Raw genomic sequence first — 12,032 nt, forward strand, 5'->3', positions numbered from 1 at the left:
AGCGGCGGGCGTCCCGGGAACCGGGCGAGCTGGGGGCGGAGCGCGAGGGCGGTGGGCGTCCGGGGCGGGGCGAGCGAGGAGGGCGAGGCGCGAGGGAGGTGGGCGTCCCGGGGGCGGGGCGAGCTGGGGGCGGGGCGCGAGGGCGGTGGGCGACCCCGGATCCGGGCGGGCAAGTGGACGGCCGGGGGGGCGGGGCGAGGGGCGGGGCGAGCGGGGGCGGGGCGAGCGCGTGCCTGGACTGGGTTCCCCTTAGGGGGCGGGGAAGCGCGGACTGTGCGGGGGTGGGGGCTGGTCCGAGCTGGAACGAAATACTCGCTCGCTGCTTACAACATCCCCGAGGCTCGGTCGACTTCAGGGTGAAAGCTTCGTGGTTTGCCACGTAGGGATGTTGTTGCCCGCATGGGTGTCCTGAGAGTAAGGGGCGTGGGGGACGGGCCTTATTTTAACACAGTTGCATTTTGTTTGAATGTTTTACAATATGTGTTCATGTATTATTATATGTGTACCTTAATCGTAGAAGCAACTGAAAAAGATAAACGTGCTCTTGCTAAGAGGTGGAAAGGCATTAAGAAGAAACAAGGCGGAGGACTCTAAACAATGGGGACTTTTATCGTGGGAGGATAACAGAGGCCAGGAGACAGTAAGGGATAGAGGTTGGGAACATGGGTTTGAGTCCCCGCTTCTCCAGGTACTAGTTATCCCGGTAATCTCTATGTACGTCTTTCCTCAGTTGTAAAGAGGGGATGATAATGGTATCCAAACAGGGTTAAATGTGCTTAGTAAATAGTAAATGTAATTCTTACTACTGTTTCAAGTTTAATCGCTGGAGATGTCGTGTTGCTCCATGAAGGACCTGAAATTCAGGGACTTTACATTATCTTTGAAACTGTGATTATAACAATGTGACTGTAACGATGTCCTATCTGCCTGGCCTACGTCAAACTGGCCTACATCAAAGGGCTGTTGGGAGACTCATGGAATAATGTGTTAGCACAGTTCCTTCATTGAGGGGATCCTTTCCATAGAAATTACAATTTTTACATGGCTATTTACTAGTGCTGCATTAATTTTTTTTTAAGATTTTATTTATTTATTTGAGAGAGAGAGAGTGAGCAGGAGGAAGAGGGAGAGAGAATTTGAAGCTGACCCCACACTGAGCACAGAGCCTACTTGGGCTCCATCCAGTGACCAGACTATAGATTGAAGGTTCCAATGACCCCCTTCTAGGATTTAATTAATTTGCCAGAGGGGCTCACAGAACTCAGGGAAACACTTACTTACATGTACCAGTTTATTAAAAGACAGAGATGAACAACCAGATAAACACACAGGGCCAGGTCTGGGAGGCTTCATGGAGTTGGGGTGCGTCACCCAGTACATGGATGTGTTCACCAACCTGGAAGCTCTCTGAACCCCATGCTATTGAGATTTTTATGGAGGTTTCATCACCGTAGGCACGATGGATCATTAACTCCACTTCCATTAACTCCCATTAACTCCATCTGGAGGATGGGGGGTGGGGTTAAATTCCCAAGCTTCTAATCCTACCTTGGTCCTTCTGGTGACCAGGCCCCAGGCAGGAGCCATCCAGAAGCCCACTCTGAGTCCCCTATTAAAACAAAAGATGGGATGCCTGGGTGGCTCAGTCGGTTAAGCGGCTGCCTTCAGCTCAGGTCATGATCCCAATGCCCTGGGATGGAGTCCCACATCTGGCTCCTTGCTCAGCAGGGAGCCTGCTTCTCCCTCTGCCTGCAGCCCCCCCTGCTTGTACTCTTGTTCACTCTCTCTTGCCCACGCTCTCTCTCTAACAAATAAATAAAATCTTTAAAAATAAATAAATACATAAAACAAAAGATAATCATAGTGGTCATATCAGCTAGAAATTTATAAGAGTTTCAGAAGCTCTGTGCCAGGAACTGGGGGCAGAGACCATTATATATTTTCTATTATCCCACACCATCCTGTGGTCATGCTGAACCACTGAGGAGAAGCTACCCGTTTGGATAGGGCTTGAGTTCTCCAATGGGCCATAGCTCCCATGTTGTGCTGCACTCTTTTCAATTACCTGCCTGGTCCCTGACACCATCCTTGGGAGGTCTAGGTGGAAACATCAACACACTTGATATTAGTGTTCCTCCTTGAAGAAAAGATGAATATGCTTAATTCTGTTCCATAGGAGTTAGCCCTGAGAAGGAAAAGAACACATAATGTTCTCAAATCCAATAGGTCAACCCCATTGAGGGCTTCTCCTTTTAGATTCTTAACTGAAGTCATTGAACTTCATCAGGCTTTGGTGCAAAAATACCAGGGAATTCCAATGCATTCTTCTGATACAATCCCATCAGTTCATTTGCTACCAGAATGATAGCACTAAATTGGTGGTGATGGGTGGTATTTAATTTCCAAAGATCACTTTCCCATCACCCACCAGTGAAGCTGGGCTTTCATGTTTCATTAAATGGTTTTCGGTGGGAATACAAATGCCAATCTCTCCCAGCAACACCCCCCCACCCCCACCTCTGTTTTCTTGATTCGATCATATCAATTCTTTGGCTTATAGGAAGATCAGTAAGACTCCCCACATGGCCAAGGGACAGCTCAAAACAAACAAACACGCAAAACAAAAGGCCAAACACCAACATCCACTTGGGTTCTCTGTTTATTGTAAGACGTTCATTTCCCAAGGCTGGTTCAGATAAACACGTTTTGCCCAAGTTCCGGGGCTGCTGTTTTTCCTTGCTTCATGAAATGATCTATAGGCAGGCCTTTGATCTTCCTGATCCAGGCAGCTCTGCTGGCTTTTTCTGGATTGACCACTTCACTGGGCTTCCTGGCCTGAAACTCCTTCATCTTGGCTTCCGCATACTCCTTCTCCTCCTTTACGGTCAACAACATGAACTTGGTGTTCATTCTAAAGGGATCAAGTGTTGTGTAGGAGCAAGGTCGTTCTTTCTTGACAGACTTGGTTCTCCTGTCCACGGGTGGAGCCAGCATGCGGTTCGGTTTAATTACCTGCAGGCTGGTTAACGGGCTGCAGGAGCGCACTGTCCCGTCGATGGAGCCGGTCGCTTGGCCTTCATCCTTGAGGGCGCCTGCGAATCTGGGGCGGATAATCGCAGGCTGGGGTATGGTGGACTGGACTCGGGGACTGTGCAAAGAGTTCTTCAGGTTGGGCTGCAGTTTCTGGATCTCCAAGGGAATACTGGTTTGCTTCACATCAATGGGAGGGTTACTCCACCTCAACCTATCAACTGCCTGTTGGATTGATTTTCCTTTGAAACTCAGGACCTTCCTTGGGTGTGAAATTGAAGGTCCCCAGGCATCAGTGACTTGGGTTTGGGGCCTCCGGGGATAGGCAAACTCCCCTGAATTATGGGCTTGCTGCAGGGCATTAACCGTCAGAAGGAACTGGTCGGCCGACATAGGGATTTGCCAACGCTTTTTCTTTGAGCGCTTGATCAAGTCTCCAGGTGGTACTTTCTCCTCGTCCTCTGATTTTTCAAAAAAAGAAAACAAAAGCAGGTCAGAGTGTTCCATGAAAACTGGTAAGTAGTTATGCATGAAACTTAAACCCATTCTAACGGCGATGCAAACTGAGGTCTTTGTGGTCCAACAGGCATGCCAAGATGTGCAAAAAAATCCTCTATGACACTAGAAATTATGACATATTCAACACAAGTTTTGAATAAATATATAGGTACTCGAGTATTGTGTGTGTGTATTAAACAAGTGTGTATTAAAGTGTGTATTAAAGGGGCACCTGGGTGGCTCAGTCGTTAGGCGTCTGTCTTCGGCTCAGGTCATGATCCCGGGGTCCTGGGATCGAGCCCCGTATTGGGCTCCCTGCTTGGTGGGAGGCCTGCTTCTCCCCCTCCCACTCCCCCTGCTGGTGTTCCCTCTCTCACTGTGTGTCTCTCTGTCAAATAAATAAATAAAATCTTTAAAAAAAAAAAATGCAAAAGCGCGCTAAGCATATAATTTTCCTTGACAAAATGGGTTTTATCCCAAGATGTTTGTGTATGGGCATTAAGATGGAATGAAGTTTCAGATATCTCCGTTTACTTTGTTAAATAAATAATATTTCATTAAATTATTAAATTATGAACTGTTGTTAAATCATTAAATTAAATATTATTTAATAGCTATAATATTAATGATTACATTACATATTATTACATTGCAATTAAATAGTAAGATATTATTTTTACTAAAGCATACAAAACTAAATTCAGATGTCAAAATCTTCCCCACTGTCCTTCTAATCCCAGAATAAACCACTCTGCCTGTGTATTAAAAAACACGCACAGTTTTCTTCCTTTGAAAAAAAAGAATTGTGTCAGGGCGCCTGGGTGGCTGATTCAGTTAAGCATCCAACTCTTGATTTCAGCTCAGTTCATGAGATCGAGCCCCACGTCAGCTCTGAGCTCAGTGCAGAGTCAGCTTGAGATTCTCTCCTTCCTCTGCCCCTCCCTACCCCATCCCCCCCCACTCATGCTCTCTGTCTCTAAAATAAATAAATAATTTTTTTAAAAAAAGGAATTGTGTCAAGAAAGTGGGTTAGAGAGAACATACCTCAACATAATAAAGGCCATATATGAAAAACCCACAGCTAACATCATACTCAATGGTCACACACACACACACACACACACACACACAGGAATATTATGTGGCCATAAAAAGGACGAAATCGTGCCATTTGAGACAACATAGGTAGACCTGGAGGGTATTATGCTAAGTGCAATAAGTCAGACCAAGAAAGACAAATACGTGATTTCACTCATAAGTGGAATCTTAAAAAAAAAAAAAAAAAAAAATGAATAAACAAAAAATAGAATCAGACCTATAAATACAGAGCACAAACTGATGGCTGCCAGAGGGGAGGAGGTGGGGGGGGTGAGTCAAATGGGTGAAGGGGAGTGGGAGATACAGGCTTCTGGCAATGAAATGAATAAATCATGGGAGTAAAAGGCACAGAATAAGGAATACAGTCAATGATATTATAATAGGGATGTATATCGGGACAGATGGTTAACTACACTTGTGAACACAGCATAATGTATAAACTTGTCAAATCATTATGTTGTACATCTGAAACTAACGTAACATTGTGTGTCAACTATACTCAAATTTTTTTAAAAAGGAATTGTGATGACTCATTTTGCATTAAGGTGTCTTTTTTTTGTAGAATAATATATTTTGAATCTCTTTCCAAATCACTATATGTGGGTCTGTCCTCATGATACAATTTTTAGCTATAAGATAATAATATTCCATAGTATGATTTTTTCCTTATCTACTTAGTCATTGCCCACTGGTGGACATTTTGTTTGTTAGTGACCAGCTTTAAAAAAATGTAAATACCATTTTTATTTATCATATAAGCAAGTTCAAAATGATGGATAACACCCATTTGGGCATGGGTATAGTGGGAGCTCTCATGCATTGTTGGTGGGACTGTAAATTGATATATCATTTTTTAAGGGTGACTATGGTAATATCTTTCTAAATTTTTCTTTATTTTTATTTGTTCATTTTTTAAGTAAACCCCCTCAAGGCGGGGCTTGAACTCATGACCCTGAGATCAAGATCTGAGCTGAGATCAAGAGTCAGATGCTTAACCAACTGAGCCACCCAGGTGTCCCTCTAATTTTTTTTTTAATCCAAAGAAAATTTATCAGTTATGCTAGTGTCCTCCTCTTTTTTTATTATTTAAAAAAATTCTAATTCCAGTATACTGAATATACAGTACTATATTAGCTTCAGGTGTACAATATAGCAATTCAACCGTTCTATACGTTACCCAGTGCTCATCATGACAAGTATACTCTTCATCCCCTTCACCTGTTTCGCCCATCCCCCACCTCCCCTCTGGTGACCATCAGTTTGTTCTCTATAGTTACGGATCTGTTTTTGGTCTTTTTTTCTTTGTTCATTTGCTTTGTTTCTTAAATTCCACATAGGAGTGAAATCATATGGCATTTGCCTTTCTCTGACTTACTTCACTTAGGATTATATTCTCTAGATCCATCCATATTGTTGCACATGGAAAGATTTCATTCCTTTTTATGGCTGAGTAGTATTCCAGTGTGTGTGTGCATGTGTGTGCATGCACAAACTCTTCTCTTTTTTTTCCAATTTAAAAAAAAATTTTATTTATTCGAGAGAGAGCGTGAGCGGGAAGGGCAGAGGGAGAGGGAGAGAGAATCTGAGGCAGACTCTGTGCTAAGCATGGAGCCCAATGCAGGGCTAGATCTCGCGACCCTGAGATCGAGACCTGAGCCAAAACCAAAAGTCAGTCACTTAACCAACTGAGTCACCCAAGTGCCCCTATACCACCTCTTCTTTATCCGTTCATCTATTGATGGACACTTGGGCTCCTTCCATAGTTTGGCTATTGTAAATAATGCTGCAATAAACAGGGGTGCAATATCTTTCTGATTTTCTTAAAGATCTATTTATTTATTTCAGAGAGAGAGCATGAGCAGGGGGAGAGGGAGGAAGAGAGAGAAGTGGATTGCCCGCTGAGTGCAGAGCCTGATGTGGGGCTTGATCTCATGACCCTGAGATCATGACCTGAGCTGAAATCAAGAGTCAGACACTTAACCAGCTGAGCCATCCAGGCTCCCCAATATCCTTCCAATTTTTAAAGGCAGTTATCCTTTGGCTCAGCAATGCCACTCCTAAGACTTTACCCTAAGGTATACTTATAAAGGTACCTAATCATAGGCATATTCAAGGATGCTCATTGTTAGTATAGCCCTCCTGAAACTTAACTGTTTTACCCTCACCTTGAAGCTGGTCTCTACAGGGAGTTTGATTCAAAGAACCACTATTATATTAGCCAAAAATATTTGAAAGGCATTTTAAATCTTTACCAAAATCTCCCTCAAAAACAACAACGGGACATCCTCTTCATGATGACACACCAGTCCAAGAAGTGCGAAGTCTGAGTGGCAGACATGGGAGGCAGGCTGTGAGCCCAAAACTGGAAACACAGCTCTTACAAAGGTTGTTCGTGCTGTGGCCTCAAGTTAGTAAGGGGACAATTAAGGAAAACCAATCACCCTTAAGAAAAGTCAGACATGTTATCCTTTCTGAATTCTCAAAGATGAGCAGTCATTGACTTGCTGAAAAACTAGATGGAACACAGTGAGCGAGCAACAGAGAGAGGGGGGAGAAGAGAGAGAGAGGATCTTGCCCCTGATCTGGAATAAAATATCACCGTTTGTTGTATCTCCTGCGAGGGATTTTGCTTCCAAACTCTGTTGCCCACCATCTATGCTGCTTGCTTCCTTAAAAACAGGACTTGCTCTCTTCTTGCCATCTCTTCGGGGTGCTTTTGACTTTCCTTGACTTGGAGGTCCCTCGAATAACACTTCTAAATGAAGATTGAGAAGGAAATCTTAGTAATGACATAATTCAACAAGGTCTAAATAATGGGGGCATAGCTGGGAATCTGGCTTATTTGCACCCAAACTATCACCTTTCTGTTTGTTGTCGTATGACACCAGGTAAGCGATCTGGAGCCTAAGGTCTACACCACCTCCTGCCTTTCCTCTCACCCACTTTTTCAACTGACTGTCAAGCTTTAGGCATTATCCACACCCGTTGGTCTCTCTCCTCCAGAGAGAACTGATCATTTATCTACACCTGTTGGTCTCTCTGATCATTTGTCCATGTAACATACCTGGATGTGACCTCTTGATGTTCTCCATAGACCTGTGGATCCAGTTTCACATGCCAAACATGGGAGAAGCGAAAGGAAGGAGTCTGGCTACTCCAGCCCACGCCTAACTTATTCTTTGTGTGTCTTAAAATGGCATTCCATATGCCACACACCCACACCCACATTTCTGCTTCATACTAATATTTTCTGGGTATGCATGTTATCAATCAGCACTTAGAGATAATACCTTCTGCCTAGAACATTTTTCTGTGGAATAGTAATATCCTGTCTCTGTTCTAAGGAAATAATTATGTACTATATGTTTGGATGGGGATGGAGAGTGTTGGTGGGTTTTGGTTTGAATGGCAAGTGGTAAAGGCCAGTGTTATCTACTGTACAAAGATTCTAGTATGTTCGGTAAACGCAGGCCTTGAAAATCAGGAGATTCTCTTGAGCTGGAGAATGGTATCCCACCTTCCTTAATGGTTAGGATTTACATCATCAAGAAATCATTGGCTAAAATATCCTACAAAGAAAGTAGTCCTGCCACCACCACCACCACCTGCACCCATTCCTGCTCCATCAGGAACCACCGAGGTGGCCTGGGATTCAGCTCTCTTACCTGTAGGTACCCTGGCAGCCCTCAGGAAAACTCGGGACCTGTATGGTTTACTCAACAGGGACTCCTGGGCCACAGTTTGTTTACTGGACATCGAGTCCCTCAGGCTGAAAGCCTGAATGCTAGACCTGGAGGGGATTTCGGTGAGGCCATTTTCTTCCCTGTCCTCCTCTTTATCCTTCTTCTTTTGTTTGGCCTGGTCCAGGGAGTACTGCCACTTTATATTCTCAAACTGGAACATGAGAATATTGCTCTCCGTGTTGATCACCATCCTGGAACCAAAACAACAAGATGGCCCACAAAAGGCAAGAAGGCCACTGCGGCCCGGCCTCCAAATATGCATGTCAAATACTGTCCCATCCAACCATAAGCCTGAGGGAACAGTGCCCGGGACACGACTGTACAAAGAGGGTGTTGGAGGTTGTTGGAGGGTCTGGAGCGCTGAATGGTCACAGGCAGGCAACAGGGAGGGGTTCTCTTGAAAATTAACTGTAAGCAGGGCACGTACATTCTGATTCCCTCACCTTTCAAGGTAAAATATTTTTAAATGAATTTCTGTTCATAGAGTTGAGTGTCACGTCCCTAGGGTGCCCAAAGCAGAAAGGTTAGGTACTCTGCACACTGATGTCTTGAAATTCACTTTTTTTTTTTTTTTTTCAAAGCACGGTATCCAAATGCCATGTTTTATTGCTGTCCTGGGGATAAGGAGAACTCTGTAATGGGGAGGACTCTGCTCCCTCACTGACTCTCCAGCCCACCCTCCATCCCTCTATCCTTCCAGGATCTCTGTGCATGCTCTGCATTTAAACAAAACAGCTGTACTTTATAAAGCGGGATGATTTCCATCCTTCCTAACCCACACTTTAGGCCTTGGTAGAAAGAGTTCCAAACCTGGGCCCCCCAACAGGGAACCCCAACCACTCACTGGTTTCTGTCATTCACAACGTCCACAGAGCACGTTATCCACCCTAATCTGTGCCTAGATCTCCCAGAACCATAAACGAGCCATGGAAATACCATGTGAAGGTTCCTTTCTGCTCCAAAAGGCTGAATTTTAAGGCCTTAACTGTTAGCGTAAATCCTCGTAAGAGTGACTGGTTTTGGTTAGAAATGCTAGAATGGAATTGGGGGATCATTCCAATCAGGAATCCCTTTCAGACTCATTTTTACTCAGGCCCAAAGGAAACTGTCTCTCTTTGGATGTCATAAAAAAGAAAAGGTCAGAGGTGATTTTTTTTTTTAATGGCATTAGTACTTTGAAAGTGAAAAGGCGTCCCTTTGTTGAGACTTCTTAACCAGTCCTGCCCCTTTAAGATGGGAAATAGCCCTAGTATAGTTCCATTAAAAGGAAGACAATATGGTTGGGGAAGATTCACTGATATCTCAAGTGAGCCTGTGCAAACGTTAATTCTCTTTGGGTATTTTCACATCATAACGCCCTGAACCTAGCCTATGACAAATACAATACTACATACAAATGGTCTCGGTTCTGGTTTCTGTAAACTCACCTGGCTCAGCTCTGCCCCACCAGACCCTGGACCCCCGGCTACTACCATCCCACTCCCCTCCTGTAAGTCTCCTTGTGTCAGAAGTGAGCATCAGGGAGCAAACAGGGGCTGCACATTTAGAGCAGAGCCATACTGTACTCTCTGCCTGATTTGCCCAGACATCCAGAACAAATTCAGAGTGACGTGAGCCCTGCTTGCTAAGTTTTGTGCAAAGTCCGATCCGCCCCCCCGCCCCCGCCATATGATTATTGACGCTTCTACAGCCAAAATTGGAGGGGACCACTGCCCCCTCTCTCCTGCTGCCAGCAAATGCAGGGCTGGTATCCCAGAGGAGAAGAAAACCAGCCAAACCGAAGAGCCCACGGCCCTGACCTCCACACCTACCACCCACCTGTTGCCCTGAGTAAAGAAGGACAGCACAGGATCACCTCTGCCGTTGGCTTTCATCACCTTCAGACAGTTCCCATTGAGGAAATTGTAAATGCGGATCTTGCCATCTGCACAGGCACTGATGACCCGGAGGAAGACAAGAGCCACATGGAGCACCTCCCTGGAAGGGAACAGAGCAAGAGGCAGGACGTGTCTTCTGGGAAGCTGCTTGGATTTGTTTGTAGCTCGGGGGGATTAGGGGTGCGTGCTTGGGAGGCATTGGTCATGACTGCCCTTCCTGAGATGTTTGCCATCATTTCATAATTCTGGACAGAAGCCATTAACCCTCAAGACATGGTTGCGCCCTCTCCTCCCATTCTGCTGTTATGTTTCCTGCAAACTGGTCACAGTGCCACATGATGGCAACAGGCAAAGGCTTCCGTTGTGGCTTTTTGTTTTGTTTTGCTTTGGTCTGATACATAGACGATTGTGCTTTTCTCTTACAATTTGGCTCCTACCTACGGACTTCTACAAAAGCCATGCAGAGAAGTACTTAATGTTGTGATTCCTTTTCAAATAGCATTATTAGATAAAGAAAGAACAGAACAGATGGGAAAATGATCATCTTTATATGAAGCAAGAACCTGACATTTCAGCAGTTTCTTCTGGGTCTTAAACTAGTGGCTTTCATTCTTTCAGTGAAACTTTCTGAAGGAAAATTGTACCCAGGGATGGGATGTAGGACTTCCCTTTTGTGGTGACCAGCAGAAACAGAGAGAGGACCAGGAGACTTAGATGCCTCCAACAAAACCTTCCTGCAATGGCTGTGGCCAAGTGGGACTCCAGGTGTGTGGAGTATTCAATTCTACAAAATGTAATTCCCCCATTCCTATTAATGATACTAAAAAGTTGAATCTGGTGCCACCAATTAGTTAGATCATATGTGCAAAGCAAGTCCTTCGATCCCTGCCATCTGTACCTATCCAAGTCCATTCATGGCCTCGTTCATATGCTACCTTCTCTATAAAACCACCTTTTATCTCCATCTCCCCTTTCCCACGCACATATACACAAACTTCAGGTACACTGTGAGATTCTCTTGGGCAGAACACACGTCTTACTCATCTTTGCATGCCCAGCACCTAACACAGGCCTAGCCCATAGAAGGTCCTCAATAAATATCTGTTGAAATGGCGAGTGTCAGCTCAAGTTTCAGAACATGATCACTGATACAGTGGGTTAAAAGAATGACATCCACCCCATAACATGTGGCCTTAGCCCTGATCAGATCCAAGAACCAGATTAAGATGTTTCAAAGCCCCAACCACTAGCAAAATAGAAACAACAAAGACTTTGAAAGGCAAGAACATACTTAGCATGTTCAAAGGACAACAAAAAGGCCAATGTGGCTCGTGTGATGGATAAATCAATCAATCAACTGATCACTCATTCTGAAGTGTAAAATAAATATAAGAAAGTCCAACAAAGTTCTAGTTTTATTTCAAAGATGGAAATATAATACATTTATTGCTGCCTTAAGTGCATCTTAGTCTACCTGTAGGGGAATCCAGAGCTAGGAGAGATGCCCTGTGATAGAAGGGTTTGCGTCTCTACTGGGTATTTACCCCAAAGATACAAAAGTAGGGATCCGAAAGGGTACGTGCACCCCAATGTTTATAGCAGCAATGTCCACAATAGCCAAAATGTGGAAAGAGCCAAGATGTCCATCGACAGATGAATGGATAAAGAAGATGTGGTATATATATACAATGGAATATTATGCAGCCATCAAAAGGAATGAGATCTTGCCATTTGCAATGACGTGGATGGAACTGGAGGGTATTATGCTGAGCAAAATAAGTCAAAC

The 12,032-nt window shown here is 44.4% G+C and overlaps 1 protein-coding gene across 10 annotated transcripts in view; it reads right to left on the reverse strand.

The window, feature by feature from the left end:
* Nucleotides 1-2,531: 2,531 nt before the first annotated feature.
* Nucleotides 2,532-12,032, reverse strand: part of FBXW10B (F-box and WD repeat domain containing 10B) — a 47,035-nt gene continuing 37,534 nt past the window's right edge. For 2 of the 10 annotated variants that reach the window (XM_064583089.1, XM_064583088.1), the window contains 4 exons: nt 10,188-10,346; nt 8,292-8,560; nt 7,226-7,381; nt 2,534-3,491 (listed from right to left, as the gene is read on the reverse strand). In XM_064583089.1, the coding sequence (XP_064439159.1) occupies nt 2,692-3,491; nt 7,226-7,381; nt 8,292-8,560; nt 10,188-10,346 (1,384 nt within the window). In that variant the 3' untranslated portion in view covers nt 2,534-2,691. Of the gene's footprint in view, nt 3,492-3,760; nt 3,917-7,225; nt 7,382-8,291; nt 8,561-10,187; nt 10,347-12,032 lie in introns of those variants that run through there. The other 8 variants (XM_064583093.1, XM_064583091.1, XM_064583094.1 and 5 more) reach the window with 7 other exon arrangements.

Source organism: Mirounga angustirostris, unplaced genomic scaffold (assembly GCF_029215605.1).
Source record: "Mirounga angustirostris isolate CCGP_5_RB_7025 unplaced genomic scaffold, mMirAng1.0.hap1 SCAF_17, whole genome shotgun sequence".
In the NCBI taxonomy this organism is placed as follows: Eukaryota; Metazoa; Chordata; class Mammalia; order Carnivora; family Phocidae; genus Mirounga; species Mirounga angustirostris.